The following is a 21,238-nucleotide window of genomic DNA, read 5'->3' as shown; positions in this document are numbered from 1 at the left end:
GCACAAGGACACCGAGGGGCCTGTGACGTCCTCAGTGTGGCATCCCCATGCCCCTCTCGCTGGCTCTGGAAGTGCCACCTGTCTCTTGGCAGTGCCAGGCTGCCACACCATGCACAAGGTGCAGCTATCCATCCTACTGCCACAAAGGCAGAGGGAAATGTGGTGAGGCCTTGGGAGCAGCCGGCAATGAGGAGCAAAAGGCAGAGAGGGTGAAACCCGACCTGAAGCTGAGGTGGCCACAGGGCACTTGATGGCTCTGCCCGCTGTGGGAAGGAGCAAGATGTCTCAGCTCCATCTTCATCCCTTCACCACATGAAGAGGAAAGGCCTGTCGTGGTGCCAGAGGGATGGTACACTCTGCCAAAGAGCAGCCGGGCAGATACTGGTCAGATACAGAGCAGATACAGCTCTTGGGAAGCAGCCCCACAACAGGCCCTAGAGACAGAGCTTTTGGGAAAGTAAGCCCTCTGAACCTGAAAGAGGTCCTCATAGGGATGGCTGCAGAGGGGATGGACAGGCTGTCCCTGCTCCATCCAGGTGCAGCAGCTCCCCAGGAGCAGCAGGGAGCAGCCGTGGGTGCACTGAGGTGAACTGACCCATTCAGGAGGCTGATGTGTCCTGGCTTTGGGAGGAAGCTGTGCTCACCATGCCAGTGTTCACTGGTACTGGCAGGGCACAGCAGGCTCCACAACATGTTGTGCAGGGGTCATCCCATGTGCCGCATCTTAGGAGGATTTTGGAAGGGAGAGTCATGGTCCTTGCAGGATTGGGGCTCACAGGAGATTCAAAAAGATGGGGTTTTAAAATCTTTTTTGACTTCTCAGCACAGGCCTTAACACTGGGGACAGCATATGAGACACCAAGAGGGAAACCATGTCCTCAAAGATGCTGTCCTGGAGCAGGGCTGTCCAGGACCCTGTGCCTACAGCCACTGTTTGTGTTTTGTGTGGTCAGGGGCCTCTTCAGCCTCTGTCTTTGCTGCAGCAGAGTCCCCTCCTTCTCTCCCTGTCACTAAGAAGGGACCTTCTTAAAGCCTCTGAGATGCTGCTGGCCATGGAGACCCAAAAGAGGTTTCTTGGACAGGTTTCCCAGGATGCCTGTGCATTATCCTGGAGCCCTGTGTCCAGGTCCCTCCGTGTCCAGCTCCTGTCCCAGCATCACTCATCCCGGCAGGAAATCACCTGCTCTGTAGAGTGGGGAGGCAATGCCCCACAGCAAACATGCTGCACCAGCTGGGAGAGCCTGGTCCTTCCTCAGGGCGAGGTGTTAGCCCAGCACCCCAAATCCAGGTGGGAAAGAACCCTCTGACGGTAGTTATTTAATCTCTGTGCAGCAGCCTAGGAGGAGGATCCACCTCCTCGGGGGCACCTGGCGGCCCCAGCATCCCTTTCCCGCTGCCGATGGCTGCTCTGTCTCCCCCATGGCGGCTCCGCAGCTCTGAGCTCACATGCGAGGATGGGCTAAAGTAGGGAAAGCTGTTGGATCCTACCACGGAGTTACTGACTTCTCAGCTACAGACTGCATAGCAATCAGCGAGGGGGAGAGGCAGCCAGGGAAAGGGAGCGGAGCGCACGGGGAGGAAGAGTGTCAGGGAGAGGGGGGATCTGGGGACTAGAGCAGGGGGGCAGCAAGGGGCACGGGCACATAATGCCAGAGAAGGAGGGAGCCAGGCAGGAGGGGGAGACCTAAACCCGTCGCTGAGCCACGAAGGCACATCAGCACTCCGTGGGATGGACGCTCCTGGGAGCAAAAAAATTCTGAGAGGCAGAGGCAGAAGGAGAGCGCTGGCGTGGGCAGGGCAGAGTTAGGAGAGGAGCAGGTCGCAGCGGAGAAGTAGCTCTTCGGAGGGGAAAAAAATAAACCTAGGCTGGAGGCGAGCGAGGACTGCAGAGAGACTTCCCTGATTCCTCCGGTCCGGCTGAGGCATTTCATGGTGAGATGGAGAGAGCGGCCGCTTTCCCGTTCCTCTGATGCTGGCTCGGCACGGCTGGAGCCGGCGGCAGCCCTCGGCAGGACCCGGGTAAGAGGCGGTGCCGGGCGCGCTGCTCTCCTCTCCGGCAGGAGAGCGGGAAGGGCTTTTCTCCCTTAGGAAAATAATGTATTGTTTCATTTGCGTTCGCTCTGAGGAACAGCTATAAATATAACTTGGGGAGAGATGCGTGGCTTCGTGTGAGCGTGCCAGTGAATAATAAAGTTGCCTGGTGTGCATGGCGTATGCACGCACAGCTCCCGGGGCGGCCGCGGGCCGAGGGGCAGGGGTGGCTCCTGCCTGGAAACCTCCCCGACTTCCCTCCCCGCCCCCTTGCCACCCTGACTTCGGTCCCTTTGCAGGTAACTTCATTTTTTCAGTTCCCCGTGTTTTCTTAGTGTCTTCTAGCCCTGGGCTGGGTGTTGCTCACCTTTTGCTTCTCCTGCTCTGTGGATTCTTCTCTGTGCTGGTCCTGGCCAGTTCACACAGAAAAAGGCAGCTGGAGGCCTGCTCTCCAAGCCCTCAGGTGCAAATGGGGCTGAAGTGGATGTGTTTGTTCTCCTGCTGCCTGTGGAGCTTTTTGGGCTCCAGATTTGCCCCCCTTTCCCTTGCCTTCCACCTCTCCTAGTCCCGGCATGGCTGATCATGCCAGTGGTGGTCCAACACCCCCCCAGACAGGCACGGTGCAAAGGGTCTTCTGGCTGGTGGCTTTGGGTGAAGGAGCTCAGGAGGAAGCCATGAGCAAACTACCAGAGAAACTCTGCCTGTGCTCCCTGTTGGCAAGGTCAGCTTCCCCACCAGGGCAGGAGTGGGCAGGCAGGTTTGCATGATGCTGGCAGATCACCTCGGACATCCCTGGCCCCTCAGCCCCCATGGCCCTCCCTCCTGGGCAAATAGCCTGGAGTCATCCAAACCCTTCTGGGAAGAGCCTGGAGTTACCTATCCCTGCTGCCCAGCCCTGGCTCCTTCGATGGATGGCACAGCAAACAGCAGCTCTGGGGCCTCTCCCTTCTCCCCTGCCTCCCCTTGGGGGGTGCTGTGAGGGGCAGACAGTGACAGTGCGCACAGGAACGCGTGGCAGAGGTGACGTAGCTCCAAGGCTACCTCTAACCCTGCTCTGTGCCCCCCCTGGCTTCTCAGGAGGAGCATCCACCTCCTCCCACAGGAGGTGGGAGGTGTGGAGATGAGCCCAGGGCTTGGGGTTACCCAGAGCCTGGGAGGGATCAGGCAGGTGCATGGGGAATACATCTTGGCAGAGACGTGGGAATGTGCCCCTTCTCCATTCACCACCAGAAGTGGCACCCACAGAAGCCTGAGACACCCCGGCAGTGTTTGCAGCCACTGAAAATAACAATCAATACAGGGCAAATATGTGCCTTAGGGGGAAGCATGAATCTGCTGGGGACAGGGAGTGGTGAGGAAAGGACAAATGGGGAGGATGGCCACAGAAAGGATAAGCTAGAGAGGGCTGATCTGGAGGAAAGTGGGTTCCCTCTCCTCCACCTTTTTTTTCTTCCATCTCTCCCTGTTTGGGTGCTAAGAGCAAGTGCCCCGACGTGTGGTGCTGGCAGTGGTCCTTGTCCCTTGAAGCCCCCCGCCATGGTTTGCAAGGAAAACCGGAAAGCCAGGAGGTGGCTGGGGAGGGATGGAGTTTCTTGGCAGGACCGGTCCCCACCGGCCCTTCCAGCCTCTCGGCCACCCCAAGCTCAGCCATCGGCCACGCCCGGGAAGCAGCCGCGTCCCTGGGGTGGTGTCAGTGGCGGGAGGGTGCCAGCAAGGGGCAGGAGGGCACGGTGATGGATACCTGCGCCCGCTGACACCGGTGCGGAGCAGAGCGCAGCAGTGAGTGTCCCTGTGCCCTCGGCACGCCCCGCCGGCCCGCCCCGCTATTGCACTGGGCTGGCTCAGCCCGGCAGCGCGGCCCGCGATCGATGGATGGATGCTGGCGTCTCAGCAATCGATCCCTTACTCATCCACGCGGCTCCCAGCCTCCCGCTGGCGCTCGCTTTTCTGTGAATGGCACGAGCTGAGTGAAGCCGTCTGCGCTTGCCCCGCAACGCTGCGAAACTGAGTCAGGCTGAATTCCTGCTCCTTGACGTCAGTGCTCCTGTGCCCCTTACCAGGGCGGAGGGGCCTCACGGGGAACCCCCAGAGGCACCGGCACCGGTTGTCCTCGCCAGACAAGGTGGTTTTAACGGTGATGGTTGGGATTGGAGCCCCTTCTTGGGAGAGATGCTGATTCTCTGGCAGTGGGGAGCTTGGGACAGGCAAGGGCTGCTTTTGAGCTGGTTCTCGCTCTCAGAGCTCTGAGGCTCGTTCTGCAGCAGTGAAGGTGGTGCCGTGGCACGGGCTGCTGAGGGATGGGAGTTGGCTGCAATGTGACCCTGTTCCCGTTGCCCCAGAGATCCATGCACCTCCGTGCCTGTCTTCCTGGGAGCCTGGCAGCAGGCAGCTTGCTTCAGGGACAGTTCTGGCATTCACCCCCTGTTTTATCTGGGGAGGAGATGCCCACCATCTCCTGGCACCAGCCATGCTGGCCCAGCAGCCCCACCGCTGCTCTTACTGGAAATCAGGGACTGGAGGGTGGAGAACAAGGCGCCCTCCAGCCCGGCACCTCCCCACGCCGCCAGCCAGGGGCTCCTGCCGCCACCCTGCCCACGCCCCTGCCACCATGGCAGTGGGTCTGCCCCTCACAATCTGGACGGCTGTTTTATTTCTATGGCAACATTTCTCCTGAAACACTTCAGAGGAAGCCTGGTGCTGTTCTATAATGAGGGAAGCAGCGTCCCCCATTCTGTCCCCTGCAAAAGGCTCAGAGAAACGACCCTGACACATCTCCCCACCTCCTTCCCTCCCTGGCAAGCGGTACCAGCGCTGGTACAAAGAGCTGCTGGCCTGGTCCCAGCTGCCTCTCTGCTTCCTGTTCTCCTTTCCCTGCCTTCAGCTTCGCTCTCCCCTCTCCTCTCGCCGGCTCCCTTTCTGCCGGCAGCCTGCTAAAGCACCCGCGCAGACTGACCAGCTGAAAGGAGCCTTAGAGCAGGTGGATGTCGAAAGTGACTCTGCTCTAGAGGAGGGCAGAGCCCCGGGAGAGCTCTATAAATCGGCCCCACCAGCAGCATGGTGAGTGCGGGGCTGAAGGGCACCGGGGATCCCAGGGCAGACCGGCGCTTCACCCCTCGGAAAAGCTCGATGGCATTATGAAGAGGCGGTGCCTGCCACGGGACCAGACACAGCGGCCCCACAACTCCTCTCCTCTCCCGTTCCCGTTGTTCCCAGCACCAAGAAACAGCCTCGTGTCCGGGCGGCGGTGAGCAGGCAGAAGTTGCGGGCAGCGCCGAGCGCCAGCAGGCGACAGGCAGGTGAGCAGGCAGGATCCCGGCGGGAGCCACTGTCGCAGCCCGGAGGAGCAGGGCTATGACAGCCACCCGTGGTGATGGCAGGGGGGTATCGCAGTCCTGGCAGTGTGCAGATGCAGCCGCCGTGTCCCCCGAGCACCGCTCTGCCCCAGCGATGGCAGACCTGTGGGAGAGCTGGGGGTAGGGAGCGGGCAATGTACTCCGTACTGCGTGAGCTGGGCAGCACTTAGGCTTGACACCCTCCAGATGTGCTTGTTAAACCTGACGGATCAAGCCGTAGGAATAGAAGTCAGCAAACCTGTAGTGAAATACTTGATCCTCTTTCTGTAGGAATGCGGTTTTGCAGCTTACCTGGGGTGCTCCCTGTGCTCCGTTTCTGGTGCCTAGCAGGCATGGCTGAAAGGGGACCAGCTGGGGCCCTTTCAGGAGGCTTCTGGCTCTACTCAGCTCCCTGTTAGCCCGGCGACAAGGGGGGTGAAGGGAAATGTTTTTCCCTGTCGCTGATGGGTTAGTGCTTAGCAGCCAGGCCAGGCTGGGAACCCAGCTGTCCTGCAGCAGCTGGGTGCGGAGAAGTGGTTGCAGCCACTCTCGATCAGGGACTCGGTGCAGAGCAGGCTTTGCCCTGGTTATTGCTCATCCTTGCTGCTGACACTGTTGTTATCATCATTCATAAACTATTTGCAGGCACCTGCCTTGCTGGGTGCTTGGCAGAGTCACCGGCAGTCCATCCCTGCCCTGTCAAGACCAGAACTGCAGCAGGCAGGCAGATGATGTAAGCCACTCCTGCTCCCCTTTTCCTGCACACCGATAATTATCCTTGTCCCCTGAGTAGCCAAAAGCCATCAAGACATCCCACATGGCCAGGCACTTTGTGCTGAAGAGATGCTGAAGGGATGCTGCTGGGAATGGCCTTACATCAGGGCTCCCACAGGGCAGGACGCCCCGTGAAGGGAGTTCCAGAGATGCAGAGATTAGTGAAGACATCCTTTGCACTGTGCACTTGTGCTGGGAAGCTGGAGGAGGTGACCTGAGTGCATTGCATCTGCCTGGGATGTGGGGACCTCAGGGACACCCCAGAGCCTTCAGTTTTTCAGCTTTTGCAGGTTTTGCACCAACCCTTTGGGGTCTAGTTTAGGCGGCAGATTGCTGGGGGTATGTCAGTCCCTGTGTTTCCTCGGGAGCAGGTGGAATGCAGTCTGCACCCTGGCTGCTACAAAAGCTGGGTTCCTTTTTGGCCAATTACACTACCCCGGGAAGGCCAGGGCCCTTCTGAGCATTTAATTTTTCCTGTGATGCCAGCCACAGAGAATAACAGCCACCTTCCTCACTCAGCAAGAAAAAGCAGGGGCTTCTCCCCAGCTGCCACTCCAGCAGCATCCTCTCCTTACAATCCTGCTCAGTCCAGCCCCCAGCCCCTGTGTCGTGTACCCCTAGCCCCATTTTGGCCAGAGAGGAGTGGGTGACTGCCGGTGCCAGTCCCAGCAACCCCACCATGGGGTATCCCCCACCTAGTCTGAGATCCTGGGGGCAGGCAGCTGCTCTCGCAGCGCCATTGTCTGGACGGTGCAGCCGCAGCAGGGATCTCTGGGGCGGTGTGGGAGCAGGCGGGAGGTGATGCTGTCACCTTTCTGTGCCTCTTCCTGACTTTGTCATCCTGGGGACCTTTGTGCGGTTCCCATTTTTATCTGTTTTTTCTCCCTCTCACTCTTTCTCTCCTTCTCTCCTTGCTTTCTTTTCTCCCCCTCCCATCAGCATGTGGGCTGATCACTGCTCAAACTTTTAATTCAGATGGTAATTGGAATAATAATACGGGCAGAATCCTTCTGGCTCCGTTGCTGCAGCTGGCTTCAGGGAGCTATGAATAGCTCTGAGTCACACACTGAGATGGTTTAACTTCAAATCATTTTGTTTTGTTTTCATATTACCCATCCTCAGGCTCCAGAGCTTCACAGGGGGAAAAAATATCCCCCCTTCTCACTCCACTCCAAAATATAAACCGGGCAGAGGCACATGAATAAAATCCTCTTTTGGAGAGGGAAACTGGTCAGCGGATCATGCCTTGAGGGGCAGATGGGGACTGTTGGCACCTGATCTATTTATAATTATTGAACGAAAAGGCAGAAGTGTGTATATAAAAATGGTATAGAGTTGATTACAGCTTCCTCCCCTCACCTTCCATATGTCAGTTGCTTTTCTAATATGGTAAAACTCTCCTGCACGGTGACTGTGCCTTGGCGTGTGCCCGTGCAGCGCCTGGCAGCCTGCCCTGCCAGCACGGAGCAGCGAGAGCTCGGCCGCTGGCTCTCGTGGCAGGACAGCCCCTCACGGCACAGAGCTGCCCCCTGAGCCCCAGCATGAATCCTGGGAATATTCCTGAGGAATAGGAGAAGAGATGGAGTTACAAAGAGGATGGAGAGGACACACTAAGTGCTGTGGGTCTGCAAGGCTCTGCTAAAAGGCAGAGAGGTCCCTCCTCAGCTGCGGATGTTTCCGCCCTGACTCCCCAAGAGGCGAGAAGTTGGTCTGCCGTGCTGTCAGCATGCCGAGCTGGCAGCCTGGGCTGTGGATGCTGCTCCCGAGCCAGCCGGTGGCAGGGACAAAGGCACAAAGCGGAGCGCGACCAGCGGCTGCGATATTGACCACAGACAGGAGAGAAGCATTTGCCAGACAACTCCCGATAAAGCAAAGACTGAGAGTGTAAAAATACCCTGGGATTTTTCCATCGTTGTCGCTCACAGTGTATGTCCCAGAGCACCAGATATGGTTGTTATAAAAAGAGAAGTGGGGGAGTGCTTTAGCGTGGACTTTTCTGTTCTGTTTCATGAGACTCTTCCATTGCAAATTTAAGGAAGGATTGACAGTATATGATCTACTCTGGCAGGGGCTGGAGAAAGACTGGGACGTGCGAGGCACTGCACTGTGTACAGGGGATGGAGCAATGGAGGTATTGCCCCGGCACCAAGCACCTTGACCTCATTATGCTGCAGATCCCTTGGAAAGGGACAGCAGCAGTGCAGCCCCACGTGCCTGCTCAGGGCCAGAGCAGAATTGGGGTGGCAGCGTGGGCTGGTGTGATGGCTTGTGCTGCTGGAGCACGGTGTCACACGGGAAGGAGGAGATGACTGCAGCACCGTGGTGGTGTCCCTGGCATTGCTTAATCTAAGACACGGGAGGGATTGGGAAAGAGGGAAGGGTAGCACATGCTTTGGGGCTGGAGGCAGCTGCTGGCCCCTGGAGGCCCATTTGGCTGGCTGTTTCAATGCTGCAAGGCAGTGGCTGTGACATCCATGCTGCAGCAGCTTTCAAAAGTGCTTGGGGGGCTTCTGCAGGCCATGAAATTCATGTGTGTTCATGTACACCCAGGACAGGCAGCAGAGGGATGGGGAGGCTTCTGTCCAGGCTGCAGCCTCCAGCCTAGCCTCTCTTCTTGCTGCACCCACCAGCTTTGTTTCATACCACTCCATAGGAATTGCCACTGACTCTGCAGCTTCCTCCTTCACATGTGGGTCTCAGGAGCAAGCTCCAAGAAATGCCCTCAGACATGCTCTGGACTCGTGTCTCTGTCCTCAGCCAGGCTTTCCTCCTCCTTGTCCATGTGACAGGCAGCTGCCTGTTCAGGATATGAATATAATCCCCTTCTGCCGGAGACACCTCTGAGCCTTCCCCTTTCATTCCATTTCTGTTTCAGGTTTCCAAGTGGCAATGGGACCTTTTCACAGCCATTTGAACTACGTTTGCATAGGGTTTGGGCTCCTGGCAAGCCCCCAGGCCTTGCCAAGCTGGTGGCATTGATTTTGCCAGCAGGGACATCGGTGGTGGCCCTGAGGAGGGACAGTGACCGAATGTGGCAGCAGTGCCCAGCCCAGGCGTTTCTTGCCTGCCTGTCTGTCCTTCCCATGGCGGCACCACGCGCTGTGGGGGTGTGTTGGGGTGGAAGTGGGAAACGTGTTTATTTTTGTTCGTCTCCTGGCTCGTGCCGCTCTGAGTTTGTGGCACTGGGTATTACTAACACTTCCCTGTGCCAGCTGGCAGCAGGGATGAATCAGATTGGCAGCACCACAGTGTGGACCCTGCACTGCCCGCTCATCTTAGACGGATGCCTGTGGCCAAAGTGCCGGTGATGTCTCCTGCCCCTGACCAGGGTCAGCCCCAACCAAGTGCCAGTGGCTTGGTGGAGATGTCTCCGTACCCTGTGGGACAGGGCTGTCCCCTCTGGGCCATGCTGCCTGCCCAGACTAGATTGTTCCTGTCCCTCCTTTATGCTGGAGGTCTCAGGTGGCTTCATGAGCTGCTCAGTGGCAGCATCCCCAAGCTGGGGTCAGCTCTACACCAGGAGGACAGCTTATCCTCATGCTGCCAAAATCACCTTTTGCAGCTGCTGTGGTTTAACGCCAGCAGGCAACTTAACTATCACACAGCCCCCTCTTTCCCTCCCACTGCCCCCATCCACAGTGGGGAGGGGAATCAAAAAGAAAAGGTAAACTTTGTGGGGTGAAATAAAAACAATTTAATAATTGAAACAAAATATAACAATAATAAATATGTTATTATTATTGTTATTACTATTATTATTATTATTATTAATAATAATAGTAATAATAAGCACAGAGAGAGAGAATAAGAGAATCCAAGAGAAACACGTGATGCACAACCCCATTACTCACCACCCAATGACTGATGCCCAGCATGTCCCCAGGCATTCATCAGCCCCTTCCAGTTAAATCTCCCAGTTATATTCTGGGCATGATATTCTGTGGCATAGAATATCCCTCTGGCTAGTTTGGACCAGCTGTTCTGGCCATGCTCCCTCCTGGATTCCTGTGCAACTCCTCAGTGGCAGAACATGAGCAACAGAAAAGTCCTTGTCTTGGAGTAAGCCACTACTTAACAACAGCTCCAGCAAATCTGTGTTATCAGCATTATTCTCATACTAAGTCCAACACTGTGCTGGCTACTATGAAGAAAATTAACTCAGTCCTAGACAGAATCAGGACAGCAGTTGATTGCTTCCTCCCCCTCCCCTGCTTCTGACAACTCAGCACACATGGAACTTGATGACATCACAGACCTTGGAATGTTGGTGGTTCCAGGTGTCCCCAGATCCAAGATGCAGAGGTTTGTGGCTCTCCTCTCCCTCCTGAACACCTCCTGATCCTGATGTTCTGAACAGAGGGATTTTGGTGGCCACAACAGGCACTGCTGAGGCTGCAGAAGGTGGCACACAGCTTGCCAGCGTCAACAGCTTGCATGGCCTGCACTCCAGGAACACAATTTGGATTCTCCTTTTTACTGCAGCTGAGAGCATCTTGAAAAACGTCGCAGTCATTTCGCATCTTTGGGCTAATGATGATGGTCTACCCAGAATCTCAAGGCTTGCAAGGTTATGATGGCAATGATGGTGGTGATGATGACAGTAAAGAATCAGGGAACTCCTGCCATTCTGACGTACCTTCACCCTTGTGCAAGAGCAGGAACAGCACAGATGAAAAGAAGACAGAGGATCTGGGAAAACCCACATTTTTCGTAACTCCTGGGGACTCTCACATGGTGAAAGATAAACAGGTGGTGTGGGCCAAGCATGCGCTGGAGCTTGAGAAGGAAGATCAGGAGCTTCAGGAACCATTTTACAAAGACATGGGAATGTCTGGCAGATTGGATGGAGACGAGGAGCCCAGCCCAAGCTACCACCTTCCTGGGCATCAGAGGTTGCCTGCCCCCCTAAAGGCCGGTACAGCACCAAGTGGCTTCCATGACTCTTTCCAGCAGAGCTCAGGCTGGCACTTGGGGGCAGAGGCCACTGCCACACAGGCCCATGCCAGTGACCATTTTGTGGGACATCCAGAGAGCACCATGGGAGCGGAGCCCCATGTGCTGCGCAGGGAGGATGGTGAGGATGTCAAGGACAGAGAGTCCCTGCCCATGCAGCCAACCTACGACTCGCTGTGGCAGGAGAACAGCATGCTCAGATCGGAGAACGAAATGGTCAGGAACGCGAACATCATGCTTGCAGAGGAGAACTTCGCAATCAAGCAGGAGTTCAAAGAGCTCAGGAAGGACAGGGCTGTGCTCATGGCTGAGGACATTATGATCAGGGAGGAATACGACGTGCTCAGGGAACATTATGACAGGCTCAGGGGTGAGAATGATGCACTCAGGAAGGACAATGCCATGGTCAGGAGAATGTTCCAGACCTTCCAGAACAACTTGAAGAGACAGGTGTGCATGGTGGCGAGCCTGCAGGATCAGCTGAAGGCCAGCAAGGCTGAGCGAGAGAGGGAAGTCCAAGAGCTCCAATCCTTAGTCCAGAAGACTGAGTGTCATCTTCAGATAATGACCCAGCGGGCTCTGAATGCCGAAACAAACACAGAGAGCCTGAAGCAGGAGATCTTTACTCTCCATGTACAGCTGGAGAGATGCAAGCTGGGGAATGAAAACCTGGGAACAGGCTGGCCTAGAAGCAGTGAAACAGAATTTAGACTTCACCAGGCAAAACCCCCACAAGCTCATAATGGGCAAAGATGTAGTTCCTGCCTCGGAAATGCTGCCCATTGTTACTGAGGTCCTCAAATCCACCAGAAAAATTCTCAAATTTTAATCAGAGAAAGACCTATGAGCGCAGTTCTGTGTGAGTTTTATGGATCTGTGCACAGTCCGAAGCCATCGTTCTCCCACTTGTAACCATTTACTGCAAATAAAAGCATTCACTTTCCCATTCTCAAATGTGTGCTCAGACTGGTAGCCTTCATCCTTTATGGAGATACTTTCCTTGTGATTAGGTACCAGTTGCAGGTACTGATGTGACTTTAGCTGCTGATACTCTGTTCGGGCACTGTGGAGCTAGGAGCAAAGGCTGCCCAGGCTCTGAGCTGCACGGTCCAGCCATGGTGGACTCTGCAAGAGGCTCTGCCACAGCTCTGGTTGACATGAGCTTCCATGTGGGAGCCAGGAGGAAGCACAGCACCAAAGGATGCAGTGCTCTTACACAGTGTGCTCATCCCACCCCATAGCATAGCTGTACCAGCCTGAACTGGAGATGAACAAAGCCCTTGTATTTCATCTTTCTCCTTTGCCCCTATTTGGGAAGGGGGGAAAGGTGAGGAGCAAAGATCCAGGTGTTGCTGCACACGGCTTCGCAGAGGGCCTTAGGTCCTCCTCCCTTTCTTTTGGAGCTGGCTGCTGCCTGGGCCAGAAATCCAAAATTTCTAGAAATGGTGCACCTGTTTCTGCAGCTGGAGAAAGAGAGTTGTTGGTTGTAGAAACTTTCAGGAAATTGTGAATTACTCATATGTGTGAGCTGTGACAGGGCCTTCCCTGTGTTATCGGGGTCAGTGCAGGCTGAGGATGAGCTTGGCATATCCAGGCTGGCTGAGAATGATGCCAGTTGAAAAGGATGCCTTTCCTCTCCTGGCTGGGGCTGGCACAGAGGGTTGTACCTAAACTGCCCACCTTTGCCATCTCCCAAAGCCATGTGGGACCCTGCAGTCTGAACTCAACATGCAATGGCTCTGGTCAGCTTTATCCCAGCAGGACCATCTGTGGGTATGAAGTGACCTCTCTCCATCACATCAACATTTCTGATTAACTTAGGTTACCAGCCCCAGGGTCTGCTATATGTTTACCCATCTGGACAGCAAAAATTCCTGGCCAAACCAACTTCATGAAGACTTGGATGTTGCAGGGTAATGAGGTGGTGGGAGCTGGCAGAGTTCAGTGTTAAAATGCTTTTTCCTGATGGAGATTTTTTGGCAGCTGGTCCCTTTTGTCTCTGTGTGGTGAGTTGTGGATTACAAGGTTGTTTTCTTCTACTGGTCTCATAATACCCTTGGTCTGAACACCCATGTTTTCATTGCTGCAGAGCTTTAACTGCCTCAGTAACTGAGTAGTCTCCATCCCATCAGAGGTGATGTCTTGAGCTCCCTTCTTGCTGCTCTCCAGCTCTGGTCCTAACTGGGGAAAGCTGGTGGGCACCTCTGGCCACGTGCAGCCCCATTCTGGGGCACTGATGATGGGACAAGGATGGTTCTCACAGCTTTTCCATCCTAGGCAACATCATTTGCTGTTCCTCTCTCCTGTCCATGCACAACCATTTGGAAGCTGCTCTAAGCCTTACATTTGATCCCAAAATCCTTGTATTTTTTCCCATATCTGGCAACCAGTGGCTGTTCATTGGTGAGGCTGGGAGGAAATAGATTAGCTGGCTCTGTCTGCATTCACACTCAGCACTGGCTGCTGTAATCCAAAGGCCACAGTGCAGGATTAGCATGGGTGTACAAAGCCCTTCCTAATCTGTGAGTCATTACCCCCTCAGTGCATTTCCCTTCCCAGCAGCTCTGGGCAGGTGGAATAGGTTGGCTCTTGAGTCTTTGGCTTCACCATCCTTCCATTCTGGGAGGACTGGGCTGGGACATCTGCTGGACATCCTCCCAGGACTCTGCTGCTGAGCTGCTCCTTGGATGCTGTACACAGGGCATGTCACAAGGTTTGTTTCCTCTAACTGTCTTCTCTTTGGCTACCCCTGAGCCCTTCCTTTCTGTCAGTTCTTTTGGGCTCTACTCATTGCTTCCCTTCTTTTATTTGAAACAGGGTGTTCTGCACACCCTGGAAAAAATCCCCTCAGAGTTAGGCTGGGCTGACAGGGATCCCTTAGGGCTGCTGTGCATTCCTGTGCTTTGTTAGTCCTTGTGTGAGAGGTACTTAACCTGGCTCAGCTCTCGCCCCGTGTAAGCTCTGATATTAATATAATGGCTCAGGGCAAGGGCCCTGTGAGCGGCTCAGCTGCTGTGCCCTTGGTCTGGAGACGGTGACCGGCCGGCCCTGCTCCTCTGCTGGCTGGGGAACGTGGGGTCTGTGGGCTGTGCACCCAGTCTGCACCACCAGCTCCTCACCTGCCCAAGCCAGGCTGCAGCAGGTGCCCCAAGGACACCTCCCAACGCTCCCTGAGCAAAAGGCTGGGAGCCTGTGCCCGCTGCTCCAATGGCTGCTAGTCAAAAATCTGACTGGGTTTTGCTTTGTCCTTCCCTGCCAGGTGCGTGCCCAGGAGCAATCGCAATGGCAGTGCTGGTCCCAGCTCACCAGAGGTGAAACCTGGAGCTGCCCAGTCCCACGTGAGTGCTGCTGCATGAGCTCCCACGGCCTGGCAGCTCCCACGGCCCCCTGACACCCGATGACTGAGCGAGCCATGGGCAGCGTCCGAGTCAATCGGTGAGTAACCCTCCTCTCAAGACCTGCTGCTTCCCTGAGTGACCTGGCTCCTCATCTGGCCCCTCAGACCCTAAATTCAGACTGCCTTTTGATATATTTTTCTCAAATTACCTGTCAGCGGCTTTCCTGTTCTAAGGAATGACTCCTCTCTCCTCCTCCAACCCAAAACATGCCATATGTAGGGGTAGTGCTTGCAGGAATACTATGGAGGAGAAGCAAAGCACTGCAGTGCTGCTGGACCAGAAATTACAGATTCCAGCAGCACTGCAGAAGCCACATGTTCCCAGGAATCACAACTCCAGCCACCAGTGCTGTCCTTGCTGTGAGATGGAGGCCCATTCTGGAGGACTCCAGCTGACATGTCAACACCACAGGGTAGGAAGGAGAGACTCCCAGGGTCCTGTGAGGCTGCAGCTGGTCAGGCATGAGGGCAGAGCAGTCTGTGCTTCAGTGCACTCTCTTGGTTTCCTCGGTGGTCAGAGCACCATCTACCATCACATCTTTAAGGAGTATCTGCAAGTGTCACGGGATCACATGAGGGGCAGTGTCGTGAGGGAGGGCAGCCAGAGGGGGAAAGGTCTCCCAGAAAATGTGTGTGTAGCTTCTGCCAAGGAAACTGCCACTGCTTTGGCTGTTGATTTCCAAATTACACCTTTGGCTTTGGATAAGAGATGCTGGAAGACACACATGTTGCTGTGGCAACAGAATTGTCCTGAGGCAGGAAGTGTATAAACATTGTCACCATACACCGTGAAATCAGTGAGCAGAGCAGAGGAGAAAATAGAAACTCCCAGCCTTGTATTATATGAGGGCCAAAACGTGGTCAGGCCGCGGGTGCTTGCTCCCAGGCTTCCTGGCTGTGCCAGCTGCTGTCAGGTTTCAAAGCCTTGTATCCCTCCTCACCATAAAGGCTGGAAGGTACCTCAAGCTACAAGCTGCTTCTGCTTTGCTGCCCTGTCAGGACCTTGCTAGATTCATCCTCCAGGCAGCAACACTCAGCAAACATTACAGCGGATGTCTACCAGCTTGGTCAGGTTGGCACCATGGTGCAATAATCACTGACGTGCTGTTGTGAGATCCTACAGGGTGGTACTGCTCCCCTGCGAACCACCCATGCCTCCTGCCCTTGCTGTCTCGGTGGTTGCTGTTACCCTTTGTATATTCCTGATGGAACTGCCTGTTTCTTCTGTTCCCAGGTACAGCATTGTCTCCACCGAGGAGGATGGACACAAGGTCTCTACGCTGGGCAGCATGAACGGGCACAGCCGGAACGGCAAGGGCCATGCTCCCCGGCGGAAGCACCGCAACCGCTTCGTGAAGAAGAACGGCCAGTGCAACGTTTACTTTGCCAACCTGAGCAACAAATCCCAGCGCTACATGGCCGACATCTTCACCACCTGTGTGGACACGCGCTGGCGGTACATGCTGATGATCTTCTCTGCCGCCTTCCTGGTCTCCTGGCTCTTCTTCGGCTTCCTCTTCTGGTGCATCGCCTTCTTCCACGGTGACCTCAATGCACCGGCGGTGGCAGGTAGTCCCTCTCTGCTCAAGCCCTGCATCATGCACGTGAACAGCTTCCTGGGGGCTTTTCTTTTCTCAGTGGAGACACAGACAACCATCGGGTACGGCTTCCGCTGCGTGACTGAGGAGTGCCCGCTGGCCATCATGGCAGTTGTGGTGCAGTCTATCGTGGGCTGCGTGATTGACTCCTTCATGATTGGCACCATCATGGCCAAGATGGCAAGGCCCAAGAAGCGGGCCCAGACCCTCCTCTTCAGCCATCATGCCGTCATCTCCGTGCGGGATGGCAAATTGTGTCTCATGTGGAGGGTGGGCAACCTGAGGAGGAGTCACATTGTGGAGGCCCATGTCCGAGCCCAGCTCATCAAACCCTACATGACGGAGGAAGGGGAATACCTCCCCCTGGACCAGCGGGACCTAAATGTGGGCTACGATGTGGGTCTGGATCGTATATTTTTGGTCTCACCCATTATTATCGTTCATGAGATTGATGAGGAGAGCCCCCTCTATGGGATTGGCAAGGAAGAGCTGGAGACGGAGAATTTTGAGATTGTGGTTATTCTGGAGGGGATGGTGGAAGCCACAGCCATGACCACACAGGCACGAAGCTCTTACCTTGCTAGTGAAATCCTTTGGGGTCATCGCTTTGAACCGGTTGTGTTTGAGGAGAAGAACCACTACAAAGTGGATTACTCGCGCTTTCACAAGACATACGAGGTAGCTGGCACACCTCGCTGCTCAGCCCGGGAGCTGCAAGAGAGCAAGATGACCATCCTACCTTCTCCACCACCTCCCAGTGCCTTCTGCTACGAGAATGAGCTGGCACTTGTCAGTCAAGATGAAGATGAAGATGATGATGAAGTGGGTGTAGTGTTAGGGGGCAACACCAAGGAGGAGGGAGGTATCATCCAGATGATGGATTTTGGAAGCCACCTGGACCTGGAGCGGCTCCAGGCAACTCTGCCTCTAGATACAATCTCATACCGCAGGGAGTCAGCTATCTAACTCCTCCAGCCTCCCCGTTCCACACCCGTTGCCCAGTCTCCTCTGTTCCGTACCCATACACTGGATAAGTCCTTTCACCACCAAATAATGCCTCCCATGATTGCCTCTCAGCCCCCAGATACACCAAGGCCTGGAGCTGCTCAGATACACTCCCTTTCTCATGAGTTTCTAATGCCTGGGAGAGGAGTGAGGATACGCTGCTCTTTCTGGGTGTGCAGCTTGGGCTAGAACCCCTCTCCTGCCCCGAGACAGGAGGGCAGCAGGCCTGGTTTCTTGTCTCTGGAGAGGTGGCAGGAGTCCCTGCCTTCGGTGGACAGACTGGGACCCACAGCAAATGTTTCTGCTGCTGAGGCAACAGCAGACTTTCTGTCACCTCTCACTGTGGGTAGGCCCCATGGCTGTCAAGGGTCATCGTCGTCACTGGGAGAGGAGCAACACCTAAGCACTGACCAGATGAGGATAGAAGGGAGAATTTGGGACTATTGGAGGGAGCGGGGAAGGATCTCAAGGGAGGAGTTTACTTGCATGTTTGTTGCTTGTTGCACATGATTTTGTATATAAAAGAGAAGGAGAACTGAAATAGATTTTTCCACGGCAAATGCCAAGCTAGGAGACAAGGACGTTCTACACAGGCTGCTCTGCACTCTCCTTGGCTTTCAGTGTCTGTCACCTCCAGAAGCAGCTCGGCTCCATGGACTCAGATCCAGTTCTCCCAGTCCTCTTGAAAAACATGTCCAGCTCCTCTCCTGAGATACTGGCAGAGGAGGCAGGGCCCTGTGCTTACCACACTCAGACTGCTCCCTGGCACAGCACAGCTGGGATGACAGACAGGTGACCTGACTGGACAGCAGACCCTCCACTTGCTCCTTTTGCCTCCTCCATTCTTCTCCCTGATGCCATCCGCTGTAAAACAGAATTTGTAACTATTTATTTTTAATAAAGCCTAATATCCCAAGGGGAGGTTTGGAAGCAAAGGACAGACTCCACAGCTGCAGCCTGGTATAGAGACTGATGAGGGTTATTAGGGCTGGTGTTTGCTATTTGTATGGCATTGGACCTTGGAAGCTCCATCACGAGGGCTCTCTTGTTCTGGGCCTCTCTGGTAAAGACCTATAACAAGAGGCTCAGAGAATTTGCTCAGGGAGAAGGTCATACAAATGTGTGTATGGAGGGAATAATCTGCATTAAAATTGCCAGTAGGATTGGCCAAGCAATACTATTTGCTTTGGGCATTGCTCTAGATTCAAAAACCCCATGAAAAAATCCAAAGTGTCTCTTTGTGCTAGAGGCAAGTGAAGGGAGGATGAGGGAAAACATCAACCAAAGCTAGACCCCTAACATCACTTTGTTGTCATTTTACAAATGAGGTGAAAACATGATGAGCATTTTCCTTCAGGAGTAGCAGAATCACCCCTTCAAAACTGCAGATGATATGAGGACAGAAAAACAAACGGGGAGCTCAGGAAGCTGCTGTGGGCACCCAGTAGCTGTGCTGTGGTGGGGAATAGCTGAAGAAGTTATGTCCCACCTAATCCCTGATCTACAAAGCAGAAAAAAGCATATCAACTTGGAATTAGTTCAAGAGGCAAAAGGAAGAGGGGAAGAAGCAGAAGGACAGGGAAAGAAATAGGAGGACTGAGAGGAAGAAGCAGACACAGAGGGCAGATGGTGAAGATGGAAGGGGAAAAGAGGAAGAGAAAGTGAGGTTATATGGAAGTGCATTTGAGAAAGAGCATAAATAGATTCACAAGATGTGTCTAGGCCCAGACATGGTCATTTCTCATCTTAGGATGTAGGTTTTGTGGGGGAACAGCTGTCCTGCCTGGGTGTGCTCCATTCACTGGAATAATTCCATTCCCAGAATAATTCCATTCCCCAACACCCTCTGGGCCCAGCCATGGAGCCAGTTTTCTACCCAATGAACAATGCACCCATTCCATTTCTCCAGGCAGCCAGTTTCTCCAGGACAAATGCTTTGGGAGACAGCGTCAAAGGCTTTACTGAAGTGCAGGTAGACATCATCCATAGCCTTGCCCTCATCCACTAGGCAGGTCTCTTTGTCATAGAGAGAGATCAGGCTGGGCAAGCAGGACCTGACTTTCCCAAACCCATGCTGGCTGGGCCTGATTCCTGGGTTGTGCCACATGTTCTGTATGATGGCAAGGTGAAATGCTCCATGACCTTTCCTGGCACTGAGGTCAGGTTGATGGGCCTGTAGTTCTCAGATCCTCCTTCCAGCCCTTTTTGTAGATGGGTTTCACACTGGCTAACCTCCAGTCACCTGGGACCTCTCTGGCCAGCCAGGACTGCTGATAAATGATGGAAAGTGGCTTGGTGAGCTCTTCCACCAGCTTTCTCAATGTTCTTGGGTGGATCCCATCCAGCTCTGCAGACTTGGGAGTGTCTAAGTGGTGTAGGAGGTCACTGAGCATTCCCTCCTGCATTACGGGGCTTCGTTGTGTTCCCTGTCCCTGTCTTCCAGCTCAGGGCATGGAGTACCCCAAGGACAACTGGTCTCACTGTGAAAGACTGAGGCAGAGAAGGCATTAAGCACCTCAGCCTCTACCTCGCTGCTGCAGTGATCCTCGGCTCCAGAGCCCATCTGCCAGAGCAGTTTGCCTCAAAGCCTACATTGAAATGATGGATCCACTGGATTTTGAGAGGCCTCCATCCCTCCTGGTTCTGCTGGTGCTGAGGCAGAGCTGCCTCTTCTCAGAGCTCCAATGCTACCCACTTGGGAACTGGGGTGCCTCTCTCGCACTAAATTCAAGAGTTTGCTGGTATAGGAAATGAAGTCACCCCCTCCTTTCATTATTTACTTATTTTCCCCTGGGGGAATAAGCAGGGGCTGGTATTGACCTGGCTTTTAATACAGCTTTCAGAGTCGTGTGCCTGCCACTGGCCATGGAAACAAACTAATGGACCGAGAGAGAAGGACTTTGCGTGCGAGGACGCGGACATTCAGGACACATGAATGCATCCACCATGGGGTGGTGGCCTCCAGGAGAAGGGGAACCCTCATAGTTGGGCACCCCCTCACAGATGTACAGCACCCTTTGGAGGTGGGTGGCAGTGCTTGGTGGGGATGAAGTGTTCCCTTGGCTCTTGGGAGACCCATCAATCACCAAGGAGCGAGTGTGCAGAGGTGCCAGGCAGGGGTGGTGCCTCAGGGTCATGGGCATGCACAGCTGGAGTGGTTGGGGCAGCACACAGGTCAGCACTGCCACCCCTCCCTTCACATGGGGGCCTCTTGTGGGAAAAATGGGACAAGATTGCAATCAATCTGAGGGAACAAGCATCATTCAGCCATACTGGCTCCAGCCCCCTCCATATGTCTGAACCTGCTGGATGTTTTCATGTCATGCTTGGCATCACGGTGGAGAAGACAGTGAGGCATTAAAGAATACCCAGCTAAACCCCTGCTGTTCATAATAAAATTGCAAGAAAGCTTTCAGCGCTGTCAGATCATTAGAGAGGGGAGAGAGAAGGGGGTTGAGGGGAGGGGGCAGAGGGAAGGATAGGAACAGCCAGCACAGGAAAACAGAGGTGGTGAGCAAGTTTCTGACTATCAGACACTCCTCGTGCAGCTGTGCTGCACACAGCCCACACACAGCCCCTCCAACAACATGGTGTAGCTACTCCAGTGTCAGTTCCTGCAAGCTGCACACGTGCCCACAGGGTTTGCTGGTACACAGCAGCAGCAGGACATCCTTCTGCACAGGTGTTCTGCACCTGCACACTGGAATCCCAGAGGACTCGTGCCCAAGTACACACTGCAGGTGCCTACATGTGCATGCCACACGTGGGGGCATGGTCCATCCTACACCACAACTTCATCCCATCAACACGAAGCACATTCACAAAAAATGCCACATAATGCAGCAAGTGTCTCGACAAGTGCCTCTCTGGCTGTGTGCTGGGGACTCTTTTATGCAGCCTGTGAAAAGCCAGGAGAATCCATCCTGGAAAACTGTTAGCTACACAGAAGGCTTGATGTTTTTAAGGATTCTGCAAATCAGCTGTCCAGGCCATTCATAACTGTAAACACACCAGGTATTTTACCTTTTGCACACAGTGTGTGGAGCATTAGGTAGGTGATACCTCCTTGCACTGTGCTTTCCAGAGAAGATACCTTTAATGCAGGAGAGGGCATGATGTCCCTGAGGTCCTTCCCTCCTCCAGGATCT

General features: G+C 54.5%; 2 protein-coding genes across 3 annotated transcripts; both read left to right on the top strand.

Moving 5' to 3' along the window:
- The first annotated feature begins 1,689 nt into the window (after positions 1–1,689).
- On the top strand, positions 1,690–20,503 carry KCNJ4 (potassium inwardly rectifying channel subfamily J member 4). 2 transcript variants are annotated; one of them, XM_066550367.1, is made up of 3 exons: positions 1,690–2,019; positions 14,350–14,525; positions 15,722–20,503. In XM_066550367.1, the coding sequence occupies exons 2-3, from the start codon at positions 14,488–14,490 to the stop codon at positions 17,049–17,051; spliced, it is 1,368 nt and encodes a 455-aa protein (XP_066406464.1). In that variant the 5' UTR covers positions 1,690–2,019; positions 14,350–14,487; the 3' UTR covers positions 17,052–20,503. The 2 variants fall into 2 exon arrangements, with proteins under 2 accessions (XP_066406464.1, XP_066406465.1); XM_066550368.1 differs by lacking the exon at positions 1,690–2,019 and adding an exon at positions 5,284–5,327.
- On the top strand, positions 10,671–11,882 carry LOC136556588 (golgin subfamily A member 6-like protein 7). Its single transcript, XM_066549896.1, has one exon. The coding sequence runs from the start codon at positions 10,671–10,673 to the stop codon at positions 11,880–11,882; it is 1,212 nt and encodes a 403-aa protein (XP_066405993.1).
- Positions 20,504–21,238: the final 735 nt, after the last annotated feature.

Source organism: Molothrus aeneus, chromosome 5 (assembly GCF_037042795.1).
Source record: "Molothrus aeneus isolate 106 chromosome 5, BPBGC_Maene_1.0, whole genome shotgun sequence".
Taxonomy (NCBI): domain Eukaryota; kingdom Metazoa; phylum Chordata; class Aves; order Passeriformes; family Icteridae; genus Molothrus; species Molothrus aeneus.
Note: the sequence above shows the minus strand (reverse complement) of the source record. Positions and strands in the feature narration are given on the sequence as shown.

Bases quoted from the DNA above. Each gene is read 5' to 3' on its own strand.
- LOC136556588 (XM_066549896.1), top strand. From the start codon at position 10,671: ATGATGGTCTACCCAGAATCTCAAGGCTTGCAAGGTTATGATGGCAAT.
- KCNJ4 (XM_066550367.1), top strand. From the start codon at position 14,488: ATGACTGAGCGAGCCATGGGCAGCGTCCGAGTCAATCG. The intron at 14,526-15,721 runs GTGAGTAACCCT...TTCTGTTCCCAG, and splicing joins GGCAGCGTCCGAGTCAATCG to GTACAGCATTGTCTCCACCG.